Below are 25,895 nucleotides of genomic sequence, written 5' to 3'. Positions count from 1 at the left end.
TTGTTGGTTGAATTGGAGTATTGATGATGCTAGTTCTTGGTTTATAGGGAGCAATACTAAACTTAATTAGAAAATTTTTTAAGTTATATACTTCTGTTTTAGGTATCAAGGAGTTCCACTAAATTTATGAATGGCAAAATAGCATGAATATATCTAGACAATGTCAGGGGCAGAAGCCATGATGTATCAATTAATTTAAGTGACACTTTGTTGAATATCAGTTGTGTTCCAGGCACTGTGTTACAACCCGACGGAACGATGGCATGCCCTTTCCTCAAAGAAAGCATGGAATGTGTTGTCTGCTGAGTGATTCCCTAGAGAGACTTGAGGTTGTGACTAAAAAGGCATATTATTTTCCATTGTCAATTTTGAACATAGGATCAAAGTTGAGGACCATATAGAATTCATTTATCCATTTGCTCTCAGTGATTGTTGAGTATCTACTATGGGTTAGGCACGGTACTAGATGCTGAAACTATAGTAATGACATAGACTAGTTCTCTGCTCTCAAGGAACATGCATTCTAGTAGAAGAAGAAAGTCAATCCACAGATGCACTAGAAGTCAGATTGTGATAAACACTGCTAAGAAAATAAAGCAGCGTGATGTGATAGAGGAAGCCTAGGGAACTTTTGTAGATTGTCAGGGAACAATGCCTCTGAGAGGTAGCATTTAAGCTGAGACCTGAATGAAGGAAAGAACCAGGTATGGATGATCTACAGGAAGGGCGTTCTAGGCAGAGGGAACAGCAAAGGCCTCACCTGGTGTGTTGGAGGAAGAGAGAAGGAAGGCTCGAGCAGCTAAAGGCAAGTGAGAAGGAGGGAGCTGGAGTGCTGTAAATTGAGGTCAGAGACTGTGCTGGAGGCCAGACTGGATCAAGCCATGCTAAGGAGTTTTGATGTTTTTTAAGAGAATACTGGAAGGTTTGAATCATGGGAGTAACATTATTGGATTTATGTTTTTAAAAGATCCTGGGTTACAGAGAGGCAAGAGTAGGCACAGGGACACCAGAGAGAAGGTGCTGAAGTTGTCCAGGTGAGAGACGATGACGGGGGGGGGGGGGGGGGCTGGAGAAGTGGATGTATTCACACAAAGGGTTTTGAAGATAGAGTTTATAAGACATTCTGAAATGCCCTGTGACTCTGACAAGAAATAGGGTTCTCTCTTCCTCTCTGGGCCTCTGGTAGTAAGGTGGCTCTCTTTCCACAAAAGGCTTTCCCTTTGGCTCCTTAACAAGGAAGTGACTGCTGCAAGCTTACACAGCTAATAATGGGCAGAGTCAGGATTAAGTTCTATCTACTGGGTGCTATTTTTTCCCCAGAGACATAAATCAGAGTAGTCACCCAGAGAAAGAGAAGTAAGCAAGTTTGCTTATGAAATGATAGGATGTCATCAGAATCATGATCCCCAGAAGAAGATCCAGACCAAGCTAAGCTTAAAAGTAGAGAGAGAGACAGGGAGAGGATTGCTTGATTCACATAAATTGCAGGAGTGTCAAGGTTGGAGGTGGCCCTCTGGAAGACTAAAGCCAGGACTGTCTCTTTCTGTATCTTTGACTTCTTGCCATGTGTCAGAATTCCCAATTCAGGCTCTTCTTCTAAGGAATCAGTTTAAGACATAGCTTTGCAGCTCATTGGCCCAGTCCTATGTTATTTTGTTTCATTTTTAAGCTTTTGGTTAATAGGTTTATATTTACAGTCTGCATGTGGGGTTTTCATTTCGCTTTCATAGCAATACAATATTTTAGTGATTATGTCATCTCAAAGTACTGTTTCAACATCTTTCTTTCGTCTTTATTATAATTTTGTTTTGTTTTGCGAATACAAGAAACAGTCATACATGACATAAAGTCTCAGGACCCAGCTTCATCCTCGAAGACTAGTTTTGTTAGGCCACAATTAAAGATTTAGGCTCAGAGAATTGTCCAGAAGTGAGTGAAGAGGGTAATGTGAGGTTTACAATGGAACAGAGGTGGCCATATGAGGCTCTGAAAACTCACACGCTATTAACACTGTAGCGAGATGACCAGTGAAGAAAAGAGTTCTTTCTTGATTTTGCCATAAAGGGTGAGTTGTAGTCTGGGTTTGATGTTAATCTGGCAACTTTCTCTTTATTAATCGGTAGATGTGCTAACGGCCAACATGCTGGGTGGCAGATTTTGAATTTATTAATGGTAGTCATTTCCTCCAAGAATAGACCGAGGATTTGCCTAGATCCAGAAGTAAATTTCTAAATATTAGCTTTTGTTCTATAAAAGACATTAGGGAACATTTTGAATTTTTTTTTTCCAGTAGCATCTATTTCTAATTAAATTATGCTGTAGATCAGTTTCAGGAAGCATGGGAATATCTTCTGACTTCAGAGCTCCAGTCTCCTTCCTAAACTTGCTTCTTGGTCACAAACAACAGACTCTGACTCCAAGCACATGGGGCATATAGAAGAAGGATATCAAGGGCTCATGGGGCCTTTAAGAAGCTGGCGGGCCAGGTTTGGAAGACAGGCAGGGCCCAAGCTATTCTGGACGCTGAGCATCAGACCACACTGCCAAGGTCGTGCTGCAAGACGGTTTGCTGCATGCCACTGGGATGAATCCGCCATCTCAGAGCTCCCTTCTCTGTGCCGCTCTCTCAAGACTCAGAGTTCTGGGTGCAAACCTGACTGCTATAGCTTAGGATTTTTACCCCTTGGCTCTATCGAGAGGTCACCAGAAGAAGGATCAGGCACTCGCAGCATCTTGTGTTGGAGGTAGGAAGTGACAGTGGGAGGTTAAGTGCTGGGATTTCTCTCCCACTTAGAACATGCAGAAAAAGTTCTTCAAACTTGAGGTATTAGTAAGAACAAGTAAGGGTTCATTGTTACCATGGAATTCATTTTTAGAAACATTGTGACAGTAATGCTGTATATTTCAAGCCCTGCGTGTGCCTGCATGGATGTGTGTGCATGTGTGTGTGTGTGTGTGCCTGTCACTTACTGAATTGGAGTGGAAAGGAGACTGGGGGACAGGAAGCCGAAGAGATGCACAAAACAAAAAGACATATTTCCAGAACGCCTGCGACGTGCGAGTTCTTGAGAATTACTGTGTTAAACCCCTTATGATATTATCTAATTTAATCTTCACAACAGTTTATCACTGTGACGTTCTTCATCCATGTTTTTCGATTGCACATTCTAAGATTCCAAGGATTATACAACTTTCCCCAATTATACTCCTAGAAGTTAGTAGACACAAGGCTTTTTTGTGCTGTGTTTTGTTTCATATTGGTTGTCTCTACTTTTATTGGTTTACAAAAACACTGTCCTATTACTTCATTGAAATTGTAGAAAAAGGACAGATTGAATGAGAACAGTCAAAAAAATCACACAAATCGCCTGGGTCAGATAATCACAGGGATTAAGGATTTCCTGCAGAATCTCATTGATCCATTAACTCATTGGCCTTCTTAGGAGCTTGGGTTTCTAGAGAATACTGTGTAAATCCCTGTAGAAGGTGAGAATTTTCACTTGTCCTACAATAAACTCTTAAAAGGTTCCATTCAACACGATACCTACAATGTAGGAGGTGTTTTCCATAAAGGTGCGACATCAGTTGCATCCAGTGGTCTGTCTTTTCAGGCTTAGAACACTCACATACAGTGATAAAGTTTCACTAGGCAAACATTTTCCAGCTAGTACAATTCACAAATATTATTCTTTTCACTGAACTATTTATAAAACAAATAAAACTGTTTATTGAGTTCTTTTTGCTTAGTGGGAAAGTGTTTGACTACAGTCAAAATTAGAAAATTTGTTTGGACAGTTTTAAAACTTGCAGCATGATATAGTGCAATTGGGAGTCTTGCAAACCTGCTTTCATCTTTTTTTCCCTTATAATTGTGGAGAAGAGAAAGAGCCCTGGAAAAGAACTTCCGTGTGCTCACTGGGACTGTTTCACAAGGAATTCAGGCATTTTACTGTCTAGCACCCTCTCACCCAGATTAGAAGGCTTCAGATTCCTTAGTTTAATCCTTAGGATCCTGGATTTGGCCACACTTACTACTCATTTTCTACCCCTCTCCCAGCATCCTTACCTTCATTCATCAAGATCAATCTGCAGTTCCTAGGATGATTCACACAATTTCCCACTCAGCAGTAGGAACTCTGTCTTTCAAAACTCTCCAGAAGTATCTGCTATTTTAGGGGGCAGTGCTTCCCTGATCCTGGAGACAGATTTAAATGCCCTACTCTATACTCCATAGTGCCTGTGTATACCCTGATCACTTAATGATGCACAGTTGTATTTACAATTGTCATAATATTTATTATGGCAATGAAGACAATTGTCCACAGCAGACAAATGCTTACTTTACAGGAGGCACTGTGCTCAGCATTTCACAGACATAATCTCATTTCATTCTGTCAACAACACTCTGAAAGGATACTGCTCTCTCCTTTTTCAGATGAGGAAAGCAGTTTCGAGATGTTAAGTAACTTTCCCAGATCACACAGCTAACAAAAAACAGGGCTGACTTTCAAATCCAGATTTGTCTGATTTTATAGCCACTGTGATAAATGACTAAACTGTATGGCCTCCCTCTTGTTAATATTCATTTATTTGTCTGATTCACTGCACACTGTAAAGTGCTTAAGAACAGAGACTTTGCCTTATTAGTCTATAAATTGTCCTGGCCCATAGCAGCCACTCAATAAGTGATTATGGGACAAATGAAAAAAATGAAACTGTAATGAAGCGAAAAAGACACTAGATTTGGAATCAGAAAATCGATGTATAAATCCTGGCCTTTAAAGTTTTATGTATATTACATGGATTTCATCTTCATATAAATCCTTCAACGTGGATGATATCTCTTTATTTTATTTTACTTTACTTTCTCACTTGCTGGGGAAGCAACTTGCTTTAAGGTCCAGAGTTGTAAATGGTATTGAGCAAATCAAACCCAAGTATTTTTAATGCCAGAGCCACCAAGACAGCTGCGTCTCATGAATATTGTGTACTATTTATGACGTGCAACTTGTGAGCATTTTAGAAAATGTACCTTTTCCTTTATGTTTTACTTTTATTGTTTCCATGTTGTTGTTAGAAAGATTAAAAACTACCTTCAGGATAGACAAGAACGGGAGACACAATGTTGTTTTTGTAATGGAAGAGAGAAGTTAATTAGAAGCAGTGGGTGGAAGCATTAGAAACCACTACTCTAATGTCTGGTGTCCGAAGCAGAAAAAAACAAAAAAGGATGTTTAGGGAGGTGCCCTGAGGATAACAATGAAAAAATGAGGAATTTTAGCAACAATAGGGAAACAGTAAAAATAACAAAGAAAGGGGTAAACAATGCTTCAAAAGATGCTCAAAAGTTTCAGTGTAATTATTTTGCCCTCATTTGTTAAGAGAGATGATATAATATACTAGCTTCAGAGTAATTAAATATAACTGCAAATCCAGAGTTAGGGCAGCCTTCAGAGTCGGTTAATCCAGAATTTAGCATTGTCATCAAGGACCAAGGCTTGTCCTGTTTTTGGCAGTCTGCAGTGTTGACCTCATCCCATTGATAGCTGGTTCCCCTCAGGTTTTAGGATGGTCGGTAGTATAGCAACCTTCCCTCCACCTCGATACACAGATTCACTTTCCATGGTTTAAGTACACCGTGGTCCAGAAGCAGATGATCTCCTTCTGATGTATTATCAGGAGGTCAGTAGTAGCCTAACAATACGTCACAAGGCTTACATCATTGACCTCACTTCATCTCATCGTGTAGGCATTTTATCACCTCACATCATCACAAGAAGGGGGATACGTACAACAAGGTATTGTGAGACAGAGAGCCACATTGACATAACTTTTATTATAGTATGTAATTATAATTATATTTCATTATTAGTTATTGTAATCTCTTACTGTGCCTAATTTATAAATTAAACTTTATCATAGGTATGCATAAATAGGGAAAGCACTATATGTGGGGTTTGGTACTATATGTGGTTTCAGGTACTCACTGGGTATCTTGGAATGTATCCCCTGTTTATTATTGGAGACTAGTGTACATGCTTTCTAGTTCACTTCTAGCGGGAGTAAGAAGCTGTGTTTTTCTATGGCTCACTCCTAAAAATGTAGAAACTTTTCCCCAGATATCCTCAGGGAACGTCTTCTTGGATCTCATTGTCTAGTAGGGGGTCACATCATCATCATGGATCCAGACACATTCTAGTATTTAGTGATAAGGTCAGCTCTGGAGTACCTAGACTCCAATAAAAATACACGTACTGATAAGAAGGGGAGGTGGAAGAATGGATGTTGGGTAGGCAGCCAACAGTAGACACTGCATGATGAGACCTATGCAGTTTAATTGAAAGAATATAGTGAAGGACCCTCAAAAAGTATAAAGCCCTAGGGGTGCTTGGGTGGCTCAGTTGGTTAAGTGTCCGACTCTTGATTTCGACTCAGGTCATGATCTCAGGATTGTGAGATCAAGCCCTGCATTGGTTCCATGCTAAGTGTGGATCCTGCTTAAGATTTTCTCTCTCCTTCTCCCTCTGCTCCTCCCTCCCCGGTCATGCATACACGTGCACTCTCGCTCCCTCTATCTCTCTAAAAAAAAAAAAAAAAGTATAAAGCCCTAGACCTACATTGTCCATTGTGGTAACCACTAGCCACATGTGGTTATTGGAGACTTGAAATGTGATAACTCCAAATTGAGAATGTAAAATACACATCAGATTTTGAACATTATGTACAAAAAAGTAAAATATCTCAATAATTTTTATATTGCTTACATATTGAAATAGTATTTCAGATATATTTGGTAAATTAAAATATATTGCTAACATCAATTCTACATGGTTTTGTTTTGTTTGCTTCTTTTAAATGTAGTTACTATAAACCTTAAAAGGATACATGTGGCTCTTGTTTGTGGCTTGAATTATATTTCTTTTGGACAGAGCTGCATTAAGCCATCAAATTTCCAATTGTTTCAGCTGGAGAAACTATTTAAAAAAGTCTCTTTAGAGAAACAGACAAAAACAGAACTGCTCTGGTCCAGTGGGGTAAGGATCTGGAAATGCCAATAACAGCTATTCACCAATTCCTGCAAAAATGTTTTTGAAAATACTTACATCAAATATAGATTTTAAAATGAAATAATAAAGTCCCTAAGATAGTAAGAGGAATAATTTTATAATTACTTGCTTAAGATCTTCCCTAGGAAGCTAAATAGTGCAGTAAAAATACTTTTATGGAACTCACACATTAAGAAGAGAGGGAGCTGATGGATTCAGATGTTGGGATTTGGTTATTTTCTCTTAGAAACCTATAGTCTTCATAGGAATTTGGCTTCTGAGTCATGGGAAAAATTGATTTCTTCCTCATGTTTGCTTTCTTCTGGTTCCTATTAGTTACTGTGCTGTTGGACCAAATGGTATGAATCCAACTAAACCAACAGATGAGACGAAAGCAGCCTAAGGGTGCAAAACATGGAAGATGAACAGGTTACAAGTTTCCATTTTTCTACATCCCATGTAATGTGAATTCAGTCGTCTTTAAACTTTCCTCAAACCTGGTACAAAATTGTTTAAGTGCTAACTGTACTTTAAGTGATTTGGTAAAGTCTGATTTTCTGAAAACAAAAAACACAGTCTTTTCAGAAGAACAGTTTGAAAAATAAAGCTTATCATTTGTAATGTAAATAACACATGGCACTTGATAGTTTTCACGCGACACATACATGGTGCATGAAAGGGAGGAGTGATTGTGAAGGTGTATTACAAGGCTGCTACATAAATCTCAAGGAACAATGGGGTTAAAAAGGGAGCTGTATCTCTATGGACATAGCAAGTTACCATTTTGTGGTGTCATAGCCACATTCTTCCTAATTAGAATCCATGTACTTAGGAGACAATAGTGAGTGGATCTTTTATGCTTCCTTTTATTACACTTAAATCTGAAGAAGAAGAAGAAGAAGAAGAAGAAGAAGAAGAAGAAGAAGAAGAAGAAGAAGAAGAAGAAAAAAATAATATTGATATAGTACTTAGTATAAGTCAGTAAGTCTGAGTGTTTCACCATTTACTATATACCTTCATACCTGTTAATGCAGCAGAGCAGTGAGCTCAGTGGGCTGCAGGAATCCATGTTTTCAGTGCTGCTACTTGGTAGACCCAAAAGGAAAAAGGGTCAGCAGGAATGTTTGGTTGCAGTTTTTTCACACAAGCAGTAACAATGCAGGTTAAACTCAGTTAACACAATTCTCTTTCGAAAGGTTGAGGCGTTGGAGATTGACCATCCTGTCATGATTGGGAAATCACAGAATGTTCTTTTTAAAGTCAAAGAAAAAGTGATGCCAAAACATGACACCTTAAGCCCCTCCCGTGGTGGATCTGGCACTGCACAATTACTTAGCCCAGGTTTACAGTCAATACCACAAGTTAACTATAAAGAAAGCTGGTAAATTTTATGAGGATGTGTTTTGTATTAGAAAAAAGAAAATGAATTACGCATAATGTTAGGAAATTCCTATGCTGACACTGACTTGAAGCCTAACATTGGCAGAGAATTTTACAAGTAAATTAAACTATTATTGATGTGTTATCTGTTAGACTCTGAAGGGTATTTTAAATACTTATTATAATATACATATAAGATACAGTCTCATATTTGTGGGCAAGAATTCTATAAGCAAGGAACACTAGAATCCCATGTAACATTTTTATAATAATAAAAGAACTTTTGACTTACTATGTATTATAAATTGACGGCAAATAGCCTCGTTAAAGACGGTATTGATATGCATGTCTTATTTTGGTTTTGTCTTGAAGTATATTTCTGGAAAAACTGTTATTAAATATACAACAAGAATTTTCCCTTCTTATAGATTCAGTATGTTTTATTTCAAACATTTGCTGCTCTTGTTGATTCTACAGCCCAGCTCTCCAGCTTCCTCCAGGTTACTGCTGTAACTATAACATTCTACTTAAAATCATGAGTGATAAGAAGGTGTACTTAAAGTCCATTAGGACCTAAATTGAAGCTGTTATCCTGGCTAATTACAATAACAGAAACAACAAAAACAACAAAAAGACTTGAATAGGGATAAATATTTGTGGATTTGTACATTAGATAAAAATTCTAGAATCTGGTACCCCAAATGGGAGGTGGTACCCTTTCAACCATTCCTTCATTGGTTAATTCAAAAATATTTGTAAATCTACAATGTAATATATTCTGTGCTGGGTGCTTCCTCAGATACACCTAAAAGGACCGAAATAATCCCTACTCTTGTAACAATATTTATCTATGAAGAGAGACTGACATTAAAAACAAGCAGCAATATAAAATGTTTAGGGGTAATAAAGGAAGTAGAGAATTTGGGAAGTCCATATTAAAACTTATCCACTAGGCTTTTGGCAAGGGAAACATCAGATAAATTGACATTTCAAGTCTACACAAAAAATAAGTTGAAATTAGTCAAGTAGAGAAGGGAATAAGAGTTATAGACCTAGGGACCCAGATTTGTAAAAGTTCAGAAGCAAGATGAACTTTTAAAGAACTCAGAGAAGTTCAAGGTGATTGGAATATGGATGTGAGAGTAAAGAGTGGTGAGAATTTAGGCTAGTGAGCTCAGCAGGGGCTGAGTGGTGATGAGCCTTCAACGTTCATTTAAAGGCTTTACTCAGGGCAATGAGAACCTATTGAAGAACTTTTCAAAATGGAATAGCACAGTAAAATTTACGTTTTAGGAATATCCTTTGTAGGCAGCATGGAGGGGTCCAGAATGGAGGGTAACAAATGATGTAGTAGACTTTTGTGGTAGTTCAGACGAGAGATGGTGGTGGTCTGGGTTTAGGGTCAATGGGAGTGGAGATGCGAGAAATGATAGATTTAAAAACTATATTAGGAAGCTAATGGGAGACTTTGTGATTGATTGGACGTGAGGAATATGGATAATGAGGCAGAATGGATAGAGAAACGCAAGAGAGAGACTCAGGGAAATGAATCAAGATGAATCTAGCGTCACTCTTAGGTTTCTGTTTTAGAGAGCTGGGTTCACTGAACTAGGGAAGATTGGTGGAGATCAGCTTTGAAGCAGATAATAATGTCAGTTTTGAGCCTGTTGAATTTGATGTAAGGCATCTAGGCAGAGCTGTGCTATAGGCAGCCAGATCAGTCAGTCTGGGGCTTAAAGAGGTACAGCCTACAGTGCATAGATGGATTTGGAAGTCATGAGGGTAGAAGGGGTCATCCACTGAGTTTATGCACAGCAAGAAGGGGAGGCAACCTCCCATTATTTAAGATAGAACCCCAAAATGCTGACATTTTCAAGATAGGTAGAGAAACAGGAGCCATAAAAGAGACTGCGAGGGATCACCCAGAGAGGTAGCAGGGAAATTAGTAAGAAACTCAGGTCAAATGGCAACTTGAATATTTGGGAAATGGCAACCTGTATCTTTGGCAACCTGAATCTTAGGGAAGAGAATGTTTCAAGAAAGACTTTTAAGTGTCTAGTGGATTTTGAAACCTTGTTGGTGGCCTTGGGAACAGCACTTCTTGAGGATTTGTGGGCACTCAGGCCAGGCTGTAGTAGGTTAAAGAATAAATTTGAAGATAAGGAAGGTAGACAACTCTTTGGAGAATTCAACTGTAACTTGTGGAGCACTATATGTAGGGAGGTGAGAATTCTGCAGAAGATTTTATCTTCTCAAGATAGGAGAAATTTAGATATGTTATTATGATACTGGGAAAAAGCCAAAAGTTAAAGGTAAAAGAAGGAGATAATTGAAAAAAAAAAAAAAAGCCTTTGACATTCATGCTGGATAAGATTCAGTGCGCAGATCGAGCATTAGTCTTAGATAGGAGATGGGACACCTCTTCTATTTGAATAAGAAGCAAGGAGAAATGGTTAGCTACAGATGCCGAACTTGGTGGTAAGAAGGTGAGAGGCCCCTAGACAGCTTGTTTTCTCTGTGAGGTGAAGGACAGTGGAGAATGTATGAGATAGCTACTGCGGTGAATGAAAGAGAGAGAGACAGAGAGAGAGAGGTGACTAGGGAGTGAGACAAGGTTGGAAGGTTGGGGACCATGAATTGAGAGAGACCCCAATCTGCCCATATTCACCCAGTGTTCACCCCAAGTACAAGACGTGTCTGTGTGGATCCCCCTATGAGATCCAGTCCTCCCACAGCATAGCTCCAGAAGAGAGTGTCATTTGGACATGAGATCAAGTTAAATAAGAATTTATCATATTAGGTTAGAACCACAATCAGCCTGCATCACATACAAGTTGTGGTACAGGGAAGGAATCTTTTGCATATGGTGGCTGTACTGTCCATGAATCACAGAAGCCAGTAACTGATCACTAAACATCACATTCCCTTTAATAAGCCATAATGAATTGATGATTAAGTTAAATGCTTTGATCAATTACAGAGTATCCGACTGTTTACCTATTGGTTGTTAAATTATGCACACATCGACTACCTAAGAATTCAAACAGAAATGACCATGTGATGGTTCCAGGATGGATGGTGACACTAACATTTCACCAATAAACTATTTAATAGGTTATTGTTTATATTGAAGCTTCCAACTACTCTGCATTTAATGCTTCTTTTGTAAGTGTGCAAATAACATGTTTATTGTGGAGAATTTGGAAAACAAAGAAAAAATAGAGAAGAAAATAAAAATTGCCCTAATTCCCACCTGGAGATGTTTTTAAAATTGGATTATACTACATAATAAACATTTGTTTTTAGGTTTAACATTCCTGAATATTTCTTCACGTTATTAAATATTTTTCAAAAACGTCATTTTAAATGGCAGTGTTGAAATACATGTATATTATGCAAATCAGTGGATGTGCCATAATTTAAATTGTGCCCTGTGCTTTATTGTTAGCCTTTTTAGTTTTACTAATTTTCTTTAGAGGTGACTGTCTCTGCACACAAAAACTTAGCCCACATCTCTGATTCCTTCTTCAATCATTTAGCTACTCTTAAAAATTTATTTTTGAGTATAGTTGACATACAATGTTACATTAGTTTTAGGTGGATGACATAGTGATTGGACAAGTTTATAGGATACGCTATACTCACCACAAAAGTAGCTACCATCTGTCAGCATAAAACACCGTAATTGTCACTAACACTGTAGATCTCTGACTGCGTGATAGGATTCAGCGTTCGGGGTTTAAATGAAACTGTACTTTGGCAGAAAAAAGAAAACTATCTTAAATCTAAATATTTGCAAGGATGAATGTTCTTTAAACCTTGACAAAGACATATTTTCTAAACTTTCACTTGACACCTGAGATATAAAGTTTTGAAATGTAATAAAGATAGCCTTTCTGACATGTATATCACAAAGCTAACTTATCATCTATAATCCAAGGAATAAATACTTTTATATGGTAGGTTTTGCCTTGCCCCTTTCAGCGAGAATTTGAATACTTAGTTACTGATATTTTTTGACTTCTAATAGAAAGGTATCTATCTAGGCATAACATTTATAATGAGCTATACTGAGCCAAATTACACAGAATTTACAATTCATACTACTTGAAAGGAGATGGTAATTCTTATGTACCAAATAAAGTGGTGGCAGTTTGCAGGCTTCTTTACGATATGGAGGGATATGGAAGTCCCCTATGCAGCTACTGATGAATGGTTCTGCATTACCAAACATCTTTAAAGTTTAAGTTTTTTCTTCTAAAAAAACATTACTAGGTAGGAATTTAAGAAAAGCAGACATATAGATAATAAATTTATTTCCTAGTATTCCTCAAGCATCCACTGGTCTATTCCTGAACATCAGAGCATTCTCTTCTGGAAGCCTACGCAATAGTGCAGTAGCCCGGGGCTTGGGAAGAGGTAGTCTATATATCGAAGACCTTAATTATTCTCATCTCATTGTAATTTTTGCAACTGCATTACTAGATGGAGAAGATATTCGGTAAGCATGTATTAATCATGTTTTAGAGAAGGGAGAAATTAAGATCCAAAGTCAGGTAACCAGTCCCCAGCCTAGATGCAAAGCTGAACCAGATTTATGGTGGGTCTCTAACTCTTGGTCAGCGGGTTTGCCAATGTCAGCTACTTCTAAAAAAATCTTCCCAAAAAGCTTTATGAATCGAGGCCCTTGTACTATTCATTTATCCATTTTCTAACTTTGTAATTTTCCTCTCTCCTCTGTTTTCCAAAAGATACATTTGGGGTTTTCCTGAAGAGGAATTTTGTCTTTTGTTTGTATCTTTTACCTTTCGGTTTCTTTTCTTTCTCAAATTAAATCCTTATTCATTTTCCAGCTTTGCCGTAGAACTCATATAAGAAAAACCTTAACCATAGATATAGATATAGATATAGATATAGATATAGATATAGATATAGATATAGATATAGATATAGATATATACCATCAGCTCAGGGCGTGATCCCGGCGTTATGGGATCGAGCCCCACATCAGGCTCCTCCGCTATGAGCCTGCTTCTTCCTCTCCCACTCTCCCTGCTTGTGTTCCCTCTCTCGCTGGCTGTCTCTATCTCTGTCAAATAAATAAATAAAATCTTAAAAAAAAAAAAAAAAAGAGGCCTTCCGGACCAGCGCTTTTGTTTCCTAGTAAGTTTACTAAAGCATAGAGAGTAAGTGGCTTGCCTAAAATCACACACGGTGGCACTGCCAGCAGTCACTGTTTTGAAAAATTTTATAAAATTACATAATAGTAAAGATGAAATAACACGACTTCTAGTAATTTTTTTTAATGTTCATGAGCTGTTTATTTTCAGCTTTCAGATTAGATAAGGCAGGAGAAGCTTCCGAAACAGTAGAGCATAGAACGCTGAGATGATTTGGCAACTGGAGAACAGAGTTGTAACCAGACTGGAAAGACTGCAGTTATTTCTGAAATCTACAGTGGAGCTTCTTCCCATGATAATCCTTCAAATTATGTAATTAAGTGATTTAAAGGGCCCAGACTGGTTTCAGTGTATTATAATGTAGTGCATTTATCAAATGATAGAGGGAATTTCCCGTGGAGCAGGTTATTCTCCCTTAGCCTAACAACAGAGGATTATGAAAAACAAAGCATCATAGCTACAAATTGGCTGTGAGGAAAGTTCTCTTACACACTTACATGAGGAATAAACAGGAAATGCATAAAAGCTGCAAAATGGAGCCTAAAGGCAAGTAAACAATTTTATTTCCTCCCCCACAAGTTAATTTTTCTGGGTTTACTCATTTATCATCTTCAATCGATATTTATGACCTATAACTCAAGGTATTTTTGAATTAAGAAGTGAAGTACCAAAGACTTTTAAATGTGTAGTTATAAATCCTGCTGCAATAAAACAAAATCCAAATGCAGAATATTGAGAACTGTCTCCTTGATTAGTGCTTTGCACATTTAAAAGATCGTTATCACTGGAAAAGAGAGAGATCGGTTCTTTCCTTTAGGTGGGACAATGTGGTTGCCCTTGACCCTAGGCAGGGATGGAGAATTTAGGGGACGCTGATATAGTTGTGTACCTGGTTAGCATGGGTACAAAAAGAGCTCTCTACTCCTGCTGGTAACCAGGGAGAGGCAAGAGCCCTCGGAGAGTCACGGGGAGCCTGGGGGAGATGCCGGCAGAAGAGCTGCCTCTCAGGGCAACCAGAATTCATCTTACCATTCCCTTGACCAGATCACTGAGAGGCTGGTCAGAAGGAGCAATCATGCAGAGTATTCATGCATTTGCTAAAAAAGTCTTTTTTTTTGTTTATTCTTTTTTCCTTGTGTAAGCTATTGAATTGGACTATTAGGAAAAATCATTTCTACTAGAAATCTACAGTCATGTCAAAGGTTTTCTTTCAGTCTGAATGTCTGAAAAATATTTGCAAAAATTGTAATCGCTGTTTAGCTCCTTCAATATTGGGAAATCAACAGATGGATGTTAATTTGCGTTTATGTTCAAGATTAGATGGATTTGGGAGACCTATTTCCATCCCTGCTGCCATTTGGAAATGACAATATCATGCTTACAGCCTCTAATTCTAGTTATTGTCATATTTTGCATCCCGTGATTTCCGGGAAAAGCTAGAGTGTCTCTCCCCATGCGCCAGCTATTGCTTACAGAGCTTGGTTTTATAATTTCATAATCACTGTACTGTCCATAGTAAATTATGGGAAATTACAGAGGACTAATCAATGTAAGGCATATGAAACCTATATTAGCCTAATAATAATATAAGATTATTAGCCCCATAAGAACTAATTTTAAAATAATCAAGGAGGACCGTGTAAAATGACCGAAATCCCATTTTAATTAGCGATTTTAACTTTCCTGATTATAAAAAGTTGGAGAATTTCAATACTTTATTAAAAAAAAGAAAATGTTATTTGAGTTTGTTGGGGTTTTTTTTTAAGATTTTATTTATTTATTCAAGAGAGAAAGAAAGTGAGAGCATGTGAGTGGGAGGAGGAGCAGAAAGAGAGAGAGAATCTCAAGCAGATTCCATGCTGAGCGTGGAGCCTGATGCAGGGCTTGATCTCACGACCCTGTGATCATGATCTGAGAAGAAATCAAGAGTCACACGTGACCGACTGAGCTACCCAGACATCCCTAAGTGAGTTTTTAGATCATTCTAGGCCAGGCCCAGAGCACTTCCTGGAAGAGGGTAGGCAGTCAAATATATTTAACTGTTGAATGAGGTTAGGGTTTAAAAGAGCAAAATACAACCTTTCCAATAGCTTATAAAAGTGAGAAAAAAAGGGGCGCCTGGGTAGCGCAGTCGTTAAGCGCCTGCCTTCGGCTCAGGGAGTGATCCTGGCGTTTTGGGATCGAGTCCCACATCTGGCTCCTCCGCTGGGAGCCTGCTTCTTCCTCTCCCACTCCCCCTGCTGTGTTCCCTCTCTCGCTGGCTGTCTCTCTGTCACATAAATAAATAAATAAAATCTTTAAAAAAAAAAGTGAGAAAAAAGAATTAATAGACACATGTTTTTCTTAAAGGAAAACTATTGAAAATATGATTTTATACCTTTTAATCAAACACACTGAAATTTAATTGATGCTACTAGAATAACAAGAGTTCATTTTTACATGTTGCAAACTTAGAAATTGAGATTATTTATTTATTTTTTTTTTTTTAAAGATTTTATTTATTTATGTGACAGAGAGACAGCCAGCGAGAGAGGGAACACAGCAGAGGGAGTGGGAGAGGAAGAAGCAGGCTCACAGCGGAGGAGCCTGATGTGGGACTCGATCCTGGAACGCCAGGATCACGCCCTGAGCCGAAGGCAGACGCTTTTAACGACTGCGCTACCCAGGCGCCCCAGAAATTGAGATTATTTAAACAGGAGTTGGGATGAAGTTCACTTTTACTTAATGTTTAGGAAAAAAAAAAGTTTCCTAAGAAAGTGAACAAAGTAAACAAGCTTGCTGAGATGTATCTATGAGAGACGGTAAACCATTTTCAAACAAATTCCTCCCCATCCCCTCTCCACATCTGTTGAGAGTTCAATCTGTAGGTGTGTTAGTTTTCTTTCTTCCTTTCTCTCTTCCTTTTTCTTTTTTTCTTTCTTTCTTTCTTTCTTTCTTTCTTTCTTTCTTTCTTTCTTTCTTTCTTTCTTTCTTTCGTAGATGTGTTAGTTTTCTTTCTTCCTTTCTCTCTTCCTTTTTCTTTCTTTCTTAATTTCTTTCTTTCTTTCTTTCTTTCTTTCTTTCTTTCTTTCTTTCTTTCTTTCTTTCTTTCTTTCTTAGGTGTGTTAGTTTTCTACTGCAGTTCTCTAACAAATTTATTAACTTAGTGGTTTACACAAGACCAATTTCTCTTACAATTCTGTTATAAGCCTGACATGAATCTCACTGGGTTAATATCAAGGTGTCCCTGGGGCTCCATTCCTTTCTGGAGACTCTGAAGGAGAATCGGAGACTCATTTCCTTACCTTTTTCAGTTTCCAGAAGCCATCTCCATTCCTTAACTCATGGCTCCCTCTCTCTATGTTCAAAACCAGCAACGTTGTATCTCTCTGACTCCCTCTTTCTTACCACAGCTGGGTAAAATTCTCAGGTTTTCCAGAAAAATCTCCCCATCACAAGACCCTTACCGGGAATCACATCTGCAGAGTCCTTTTTGTCTCGCGTGATAACATCGTCCCAGGTTCTAAGAACTGAGACGTAGATCTCTGGCGGCCATGTGTGTACACAGGGAGAGGTAGCCTTCAGTTCACAGGACCATGAGCCCGCATCAGAAGATACTGATGTAGATTGACTTATTTTTTTAAAAATTGGTGTGTAATAAATCATATTTATTAATGAAAGCAATTATCATCAACTTCCTTTAAATAAAACTTTCATTAACTGAAATGCTTTTATGTACATACAGTTTTTAAAATAATTTACTGATGGTTTAATGTTAAGTTATTGTTTAATAGTAATAAATCCATTGCCTTCCACAAGTCTATGTATTTCACATAATTTAATGATAATAACAATATAGCTTTATATACACGAACTTATATTCTGTTTTCACCCAATTCTTAAATATACCACTATACAAATAAACCATATTTTATTAAGCTTTACTCCTAATGTTAGAGATTTATGTGTTTACAGTTTCTTACTAATGTAGATATTGATTCGCTGAACATTGACTTATTTATACAGCCATTTTTGCTTTTATTGAGTACATCCCTTGGAAAAAATTCCTTAAAAAAAATTGCAGAGTAAGAATATATGACTATCTGCAGGTTGTATACACATTCCCTTCTTCTTATTTGTTTATAGAACCATAATTTTGTTCAGGTATTGGGTGGTAAAGTGGTCAAGGACCATGGTTTAAGTCCTAGGGGATGAATTTGTGCTATAAGTGAAACCTGGAAATTTCTATGTCCTTTGCCAGTGATTGATTTAAGAATCTGTGGGTCAATTTTGTCCAAAAAGACCAAGCTGAAGTTCTTGTAGCTGGTGAGGGTTTGGTCAGAGCTGGAATTTAGTTCGGATGCTGAATCTGTGATGTGTTAACATCTGTACACACCATCTTGATGTCTATCAGAACTATAATCCAGGGGAGTGGTGGAGCTGAACTAGGATGAGGTTGGAACAAGAGCAAAAGGCATTGAAGAGGATGAGGCAAAAGAAAGATTCAAAGACAACTGACATGTTGGGCCAGGATGACTATACAAGAAGCAAGTGCCATTGTTGGGATTGTGGGTTTGTGGTCCAGGGTGTTCTGGATGTTTGGGGATGTTGACTTCAATTTAAGGTATATGACCTAAGGACAAACATCCAAGTAAGTGTGGGCCTCAAGAGAGACCTTGGGTTCAATGGAATGTACTGTGAGCAACAAATGCAAGCTCCATATATAATTTCAGATTTTCCAGTAGTGACATTTTTTAAAAAGTAAAAAAAAAGAAAGAGAAGGAAGCAATGCAGATTTCAGTAATATAGTTTATTTGATACAGTATACCAAAAATATTATAATTTCATTATATAGTCATTATATATTCCAACATCTTAATTTGTTCTGGCCATATTTCAAGTGCTTCATAGTCGTGTACAATTAGAAAGATGAATTTAGGAGCCAGTTATAAAGTCAGCACCTTTGTTTGCTTGCAAATGTGAACCTGTATGTGTTTGGCTTATTTCTGTTTTTTTGTTTGTTTGTTTGTTTGTTTTCTGGTTGCTGTTGTAACACTGCAATGAACAGTCATATATACAGCTCCTCGTGCAGGAAGTGAGGATGGTATGTTCCTAGGCATAGGACGGCTGGCTGATGAAATCACGCTCAATTTATTCTCCAAGGTGGTTGCTCCAGTTCGCATGACAGCTAGTGGCATGTAGAAGAGTCCTTCTTGCTCCACCCCCATACTAACATTTGGAAAAGTCTCATGTCTTCATTTTTGTCAAACTAGTGGGTGTAAAATGGTTTCTTGTTTTCTCATAATTTGCATTTTTCTAATTATTAATGAGCTTGAATACCTTTTCAGAGGTGTATGAACCTTCATTTTTTCCCTCTTCTATAGAAATCACAAACATTTATTCATTCAAATATAAATATATTTATATTATACATATGTCACATATTCATATATGTGTTATATATTTATTCACAAATATTTTTGAGCACTATCTAATAAGTATTGTTCTAGGTATTGGGAATTGTACTCGTGGGGGGGAAAAGAGTCCCAAATCTTGCCTTCCAGGGGGTTACATTCTAGTGTGTGTATATGGTGACGAGGAAGAGACAAAAACAACAAAACAAGTGAAGCGTATGTCAAGTGTTGTTAGTGAACCTCGGTTAAGTCCGGCTCAGCCATTTTACGTCAAGGCTTAATTTGGCTTCTGCAGTTGTAAAAAGGAGATGGTAAAAATACCATCTTCATTGTTTATTCAATGCCTATGGAGAATTTGACACAGCCCTGGCAAATAGTAAGGATTCAGAAAATGCTAATAATAAGTATTATTTTCCCCTTTTTTGCTTTTTTTTCTGAAATTTCTTCTCAGAACTACTAAAGTTTAAGGTTAAACATGTTTTGGTTTGTGGAAGTGTTGGTTTTCATCAGGGCATCAACCTATGGATAATTTCAGCGACAAGACAGAGGACTTTAGCTAATTTTGAGATGTGTTTTTGAGATTTTAAGCTTCTTAAAGCCCAAGAACCTGAGAATGTGTACTTTTTAAAAATCTGCATCATGTCAAATGCCAAAAATGTGGGAAAATCTGTAGGAATGCCTTGTATTCATTCAGGGCTGTGTCCTGTGAATGTAAATTTTGCCTGAATTAATCATTTCAATCTCACAACCAATTTACTGTAAACCCTGTGCAAAGTACTGTAGAGGAGGTGCGTGTGACCTTGTTAATCTTTGGAACAATTATTTGTCCCTCTTTCTTAGATAATGATGTTGAAAATGATCTTCAATCAGACATCAGTTGAGCACTGCAAGACTCACACTGAAAAGCTGAAAGAATGCAACTTCTTCCTAATAGCTGTTCGCCTGGCTTCACTGAACCAGATCTTGGATCCCTGGGTTTATCTGCTGCTAAGAAAGATCCTTCTTCGAAAGTTTTGTCAGGTAGCAAATGCTGTCTCCAGCTGCTCTAATGATGGACAGAAAGGGCAGCCTATCTCATTATCCAATGAAATAATACAGACAGGAGCATGAAAGAGAACACCTAATCAACTTGCATGTTCACAGCTTTTGGCAAAAAGTAGCCATAAACCTTACTGTGAATTTAGGCATCTCTGGCATGCCACTGTTTATGCATTGAAGGAGAAGTTTGATATAAGGCTAAATGGTCTCAGAAGCATAGATAATCCCCTATGTGCCAAAAGTATTGAAACACAAACAAAGGAAAATATATTATTAACAGTCTAGTGTTTTTGGGTCTCTGCCATTGGAGCTGAATATGTGATTATTTATGAGATGAAAACACTTTTTTTATAAATGATCTTGGTCTGTGGTGGGGATGGAGTGGGGAAAGTTAATATTCCAGTATACTGAGTACATGGGGGATTGAATCCATAGAGCATGAGAAATAGGCAAAAATTTGTTTTTGTTCCAAGATCTTGGTCTTCTATATTCTCTTTCTTTCTCTCCATGTCACTCTTTTCCCCTTACATTTTTTTAAAAAGTTGCATTAGGATTAAAAAAAAACACAAAAAGTTGCATTAGGATAAAAATATATCCATAATATTCAGTGGTACTGATGTAAATATTGCTCATAAATTATGCATAAATAATCTGCTGAACTTATGAAGTTTAAAATTTTGGTTGTGTTGGTAATTAGTTTTACTCATTACCTAAATAAGAGCCAATTCCATTTATTTGAAATGTGACAGGATTTGTGGCTATCCAAATTACTATATGTTCTTCTTTTTGAATACATTCTTTAATTCCTAAAAGCCTGGATAAGATTCATGAATCTGATCTTGAGAGTCAGTAAAGTGATTTTTCAAAATACTATTTAAGAACTGATTTGAGAACTAAAGATAGGTACTATGGTTAATTATCTTCCCTGATCGTTCCACCAAATGTATTCTCTAATCTTCTGGATATTTAAATACTAACTCTGTTTCCAGGACCAATAAATATTTTGAACGTTCCATAAAGATTTTCCATAGTTTGGCCTATTTATAGGATAAGAAAATTAATAGTATTGACCCCTCACAGCACTGTCTCTGTTCTGTCTTCAAAGTAGCTCTATATCTAAATATTTATTATTAACATGTTTTTCTTATACTCTACATGTGTACAAACCTTGATAGCTAAGCTTGATATCTTTTTGGCACAAGTAGATTATTACACTAAGTTTTGAGAGCAGCCCTTAAAAGAAAACCTCCCCAACAAATATAGCAATCGTTTAAGTGAGACCTATACAAAATGCTCTTTGTATCCTTTGGAGCATTCAGTTTGCAAACTCATTCACATCTTCTCACGAAGATTTTAATTTACAGCTTACCTTATTACATTCCTAGTTTTAAAAAATTTGAGATTTATTTTATACTTCTTCATAGTAACTCCTTTTTTCCCTGTGTTTAGTAGGCATTTGAGGAATAATTGATTTTAATGGGTATGATATATCTATTTGATTAATATATAAACCATCCTGGGTCAGGCAGGAATAATCAATTTATTATTATTATTATGAATAACCATGTCAAACTGAGTGGATAAACAAGATCTGCTGAGAGTGCTTATGTAATTCATGATGGTTCCACTAGCCTGCATTTTAGAAAATATAATGGTATATAACCTAATACTAAAGCCCTGTTATAAAATCTCTTTACACTATAGAATTAGATTATCCCACAGGTCACTCATGAAGAATTAGACAAAACTACCTCCTTTTTCCAGAAAAAAGAGCGCACTTAAGTGATGTTACAGTAAAGAGGCTTTACCTCTTGAATGGTCCTCTGGTCCCAGGTCATAATCAGACAGGCACACACACAGTATGGATTTAAATGGTACGAGTGTGTTTGGGTTTTCCCTGCCAACACCTAGTACAACACTTGAAATGTAGGAAAAGTTCAGTATTTATTCAATGAATGAATGAATGAATGGCTGCCAAAACCGAGGGTGCATTGGTGAGGTGCCTGCCTTATGATCGAAAGACCACATGCCTTTATAGTCCTTCAAGCTGATAATGTGAATGATTTCTGCTTATTTAATTACAGAAATATGAATTTATCTTCAAATGTGTAGTAGCATATTGCTGTACAACAGAGTGTTTTATCTGTATCAATAATTTAAGGGACTGACACTTCCAAATTGTAATGGAGATTACTGTCCAAGAAGTGCCACTTTTCATCAAAGCACAGAAATACATGAAGACAAAACAACCTGAAACTTATCCTTAAGTACAAAATAAATTTCTTCCCAGGTTTACATGGCAGGACTGGACAAATGGCAGTTTTTCAACAAGGTGGAAAAGGAATTGGAGAAGGAAAAAGTATGTAAATGGCATGTGCTTTGTTATCCAGGCAGCCATTTGTTCATCCAGGGCAAATCTGATAAGAAAATCTGATAAGTCCCACTTGATTCCAGCCTTTGGATGATAGTTGAAGTTAGATTTCAGAGGTGTTGTGCAGAGGCCCTAGATATGGTCAGGAAGTGGGCATCTGAAGTCACTGCAGAAGAATCTGTGTTTCCAAGTTTAAGTTTATTGGCCTTTAAATTCATTCTCACACACTTTGTGTATCTATTCATAGATCTAAGCAGGAAAAGAATATGTGCACATAAATTATGATGATTCTTAACTTGACAGTATTGGTTTAAAAAAATAGAGGCCTAGAAAACCACATGGGAAGAAGTGAGTGAGTGAGTGAGTGAGTACAACGTAGAAATTAAGGTACAATCAGCTACTGTAGATTTTACAGGTCGGGGCTGATTTCCTAAATAATGAATTTTTGCAGCTGAGCTGTGTCATAGAAGAGAAGGATGACGTGCTATCCAATAAGAATGTTTTACTTTTCAAAGAAAATTGGTGCAGCGGATATCTCAAAACTACTTAAAATAGAAGAAACAAAATGTGTTATCTTAAGATTTAGCAAATTTGCTTAATGCTGTATATATACCAAGATATTTTAAGTAGATGTGTTTAATCATGACAGATTTAAATGGCTATGAAACAAAATGTGCACATCTATTTCTACTTAACACTTCTTATTATATAAAAGATCTCTCGACTGTTATAGAATAAAATTGTGGAAGCTCGTGTAAGTTAACTGTAAGAGACCCTGGGACCATGCTGGCATTGAGATCAACTAGAAACTCTCAAGACAAAACAGTATTTTTCAAAGGTGGTCAATCTGTGACAATATTCTAATAATAGATTTTCAAGTGAATTAGACCTTTTATTTACTGATACTTTTTATATATCTGTTGGCTTTGAGTCCAAATTTTTGATTAGCTTTCAATCTTTCCACGTCAACAATCACTTAATGGTTCTTTTGTATTGGGATTAAATTAGAGACAAAAAGTAGAAAAAAATTTATCGTTGGAATCTTAAGTACATATATTCCTGCTTATTTTTAAATACTTAAACCCCAAAAGCTTCTCTTGAAATAAACAGGATACCGGAAGATGAGTGACACAGAAAGACCTCAGAGTATTTATTCCTGCGAACATACTAAAAGCTTAATGTGGAAAAATTTAAATTTCTATCATTTACCCATGTGAAAAGTTTAGACCAACACCCATGCCAAATCTTCAGAGATATTGTTTATTGCTGGTTTTGTGCTCACATATGTCTCAAAATCTGCTAAAATTGAGGTTTAAATAAATGTGCACAATTGTTCAATGAGCGAGATTATATCATTTTAAAAATGAAGACTAATACTGTGGCTACGTCCTGAGGACTGTTATCTGGGTTACATAAAATTCTGGTAAGAGGTGGCATACACCTGTGCTGTTTCCTAACATAGACTGTGATAGAGCCAATTTACAAAATTTGAAAATCAACCTAAAACTCACACTCACATTTGTTAAAGAGCTGTTATCAGTTCAGTATTTTAAGACAACTAACTGGTGGTGATCTCATATGAAGCATGAAACAGAGAATTAGGGAAAATGTTAAAATTAAAACTCCATTAATTGGCATCATTTATATAGATACTGATCTCATAAGGAAGTTCGTATTCAGTGGACTTACTCCCACCCAAAAGGTTTCAATTTTATGAGGAATTCGTATCTATGGTTACCAAGTAAAATCGTTTACATGCCTTCTTCCCCGAATGCCTTTTTTGGATTGTGTCCACCTTGAGTAAAACTAAGAAAGTAGATAGAATACTGCAGAGTGACCTTGTTCTCAAAGTGACAAAGGGAAAACTGAACACTATTCCTCTCTCAGAAAGACTTCCACAAGTCTAGAATTAAGGAATGTTTTTCACAAGGAGATCAACAACTCATGTTAAAGTCAGATGGAAAGATATCTTCAAACACGCTACTTACATTTTCTTTCTCACTTGTCTCTCTTTCCTACTCTTTTAAGGAACAAAAGAGCACAGAATTTTTATTTTATATAGTCTCTATTTTATGATTCCTAAACTGAAGACTCTATTTAAAGGTTTATAATTTACACAAGTTGAATTGTAAACCATTACATGATGATACCATAAACTGAGTACATTTTGATTCTCTGGAAAAACAATTCAATCAGATATACAGCATATTCATTTGTATACCACTCATTTTCTTTATTGAGAATCGAAATTCTTTCACTTTCAGATGTTTTAAATCAATCAGTTTAATATCAACAATCTAAATATTTACTGGATTACATATTTCTTTATTAGGAACGAGACTGTGACCCCAAAACCCTTGCCTCCAACCTGTTTATTCATTTTCTCAACAGAGAGAAAGTAACAGAAATATTTACTGTTGGTAAAACTGGGATTGTTTTTAAGAGGAAAGAGAATAGCTTCATATTTCTAGCATGCTTATGCCTTACTATATGAAACAGATCAGAGTCTGTTTTTTTAGTAAGTCTGCTTTGATGGGACGATTTTATTATGGGAGTAAAGATAGGAAGGAAAGAGATCATCATGAGAAACAAAATCAGGCTTTTCAAGCTTTTTGAGCATTGTGGAGATGATTCTACCTCTGAAGTTATTTTCAAAAGTGCAGCTCTTAAATTCTTTTGCCAATTGCTTTAGAAACAGAATATTTTGGCCTCTTAATGAAAGTGAATCAGATATCTAGACAAAAGGTAGTCAATTACCAAACTTCAATAGTTATTTGAAAATAGTTTCTTTATATATTTTTCTGTTTGTGTAGAAGTCAAAGCTGTAATGTTAAACAGAGAAAAATGCATATGACTTACTGATACACTCCAACGTTCTTTCAACTTTTGAAAAGGTACTTATGTGGAGTAGGCAAGGGAAGGGGGTGTAGCGAATATAAAGAAAGACATGGAGGGAACCTTGTACATTTGCAACTTGTTAAAATTCTTCACCCTTTTAGGCCATTCCACAGAATCAAAGAGAGGAAGGGACCACATTTATTTTTATGCATGGGAGTGTCAGTAGGGCAAAGAAAGGAGTGGTCAGTATTCTTTTCTGCAAGAGCAAGTGTTAAGTTCACTCAAGTCATCACTGACTGCTAAATTCTCTTCCTTCCATATATATATATGGAATTTGTATGAAATATTTTACTTTCTCCCTCTTCTTTTGCCAAATGTGTATATACGAATAGCATAAAGTTGAACATTTCTTTATACAAACAACTTAAAAATAGGCACTGATTATCTTCATCTGTTTACAATAAATGAGTGTAAGTCCTATATGTGGTATATTTAAGGGAGAACTGAAATCACTGGCACTTTAATCAATAATATAGAGCTCAGCATAGAAAGCATGTGTTTCTCCATCTTTCCTATTCAGCCTCTTATCCCTACACACTTGGTCAAGTGGAAAGGTATACTTTTGTCATCTCTGTGTAAAGTTTTTTTG

General features: G+C 36.8%; 1 protein-coding gene across 6 annotated transcripts in view; it reads left to right on the top strand.

The window, feature by feature from the left end:
* PTGER3 (prostaglandin E receptor 3) overlaps window positions 1-25,895 on the top strand; it is an 81,725-nt gene that overhangs the window by 12,409 nt on the left and 43,421 nt on the right. For 4 of the 6 annotated variants that reach the window (XR_006780436.2, XM_045802023.2, XM_087866001.1 and 1 more), the window contains exon 2: window positions 19,840-20,019. The exons of the other annotated variants lie outside the window; for them this stretch is intronic. Coding sequence is in view for 3 of the 4 variants with exons in the window: in XM_045802023.2 (XP_045657979.1) it covers window positions 19,840-20,019 (180 nt within the window). In the remaining variant the exon portion in view is untranslated. The remainder of the gene's footprint in view (window positions 1-19,839; window positions 20,020-25,895) is intronic. 6 annotated transcript variants of the gene reach the window in all.

Source organism: Ursus americanus, chromosome 12 (genome assembly GCF_024610735.1).
Source record: "Ursus americanus isolate L20-20 chromosome 12, mUrsAme1.1.p, whole genome shotgun sequence".
NCBI classification, from domain to species: Eukaryota; Metazoa; Chordata; class Mammalia; order Carnivora; family Ursidae; genus Ursus; species Ursus americanus.
The sequence above is the reverse complement of the archived record's forward strand: the minus strand, read 5'-3'. Positions and strand labels throughout refer to the sequence as shown.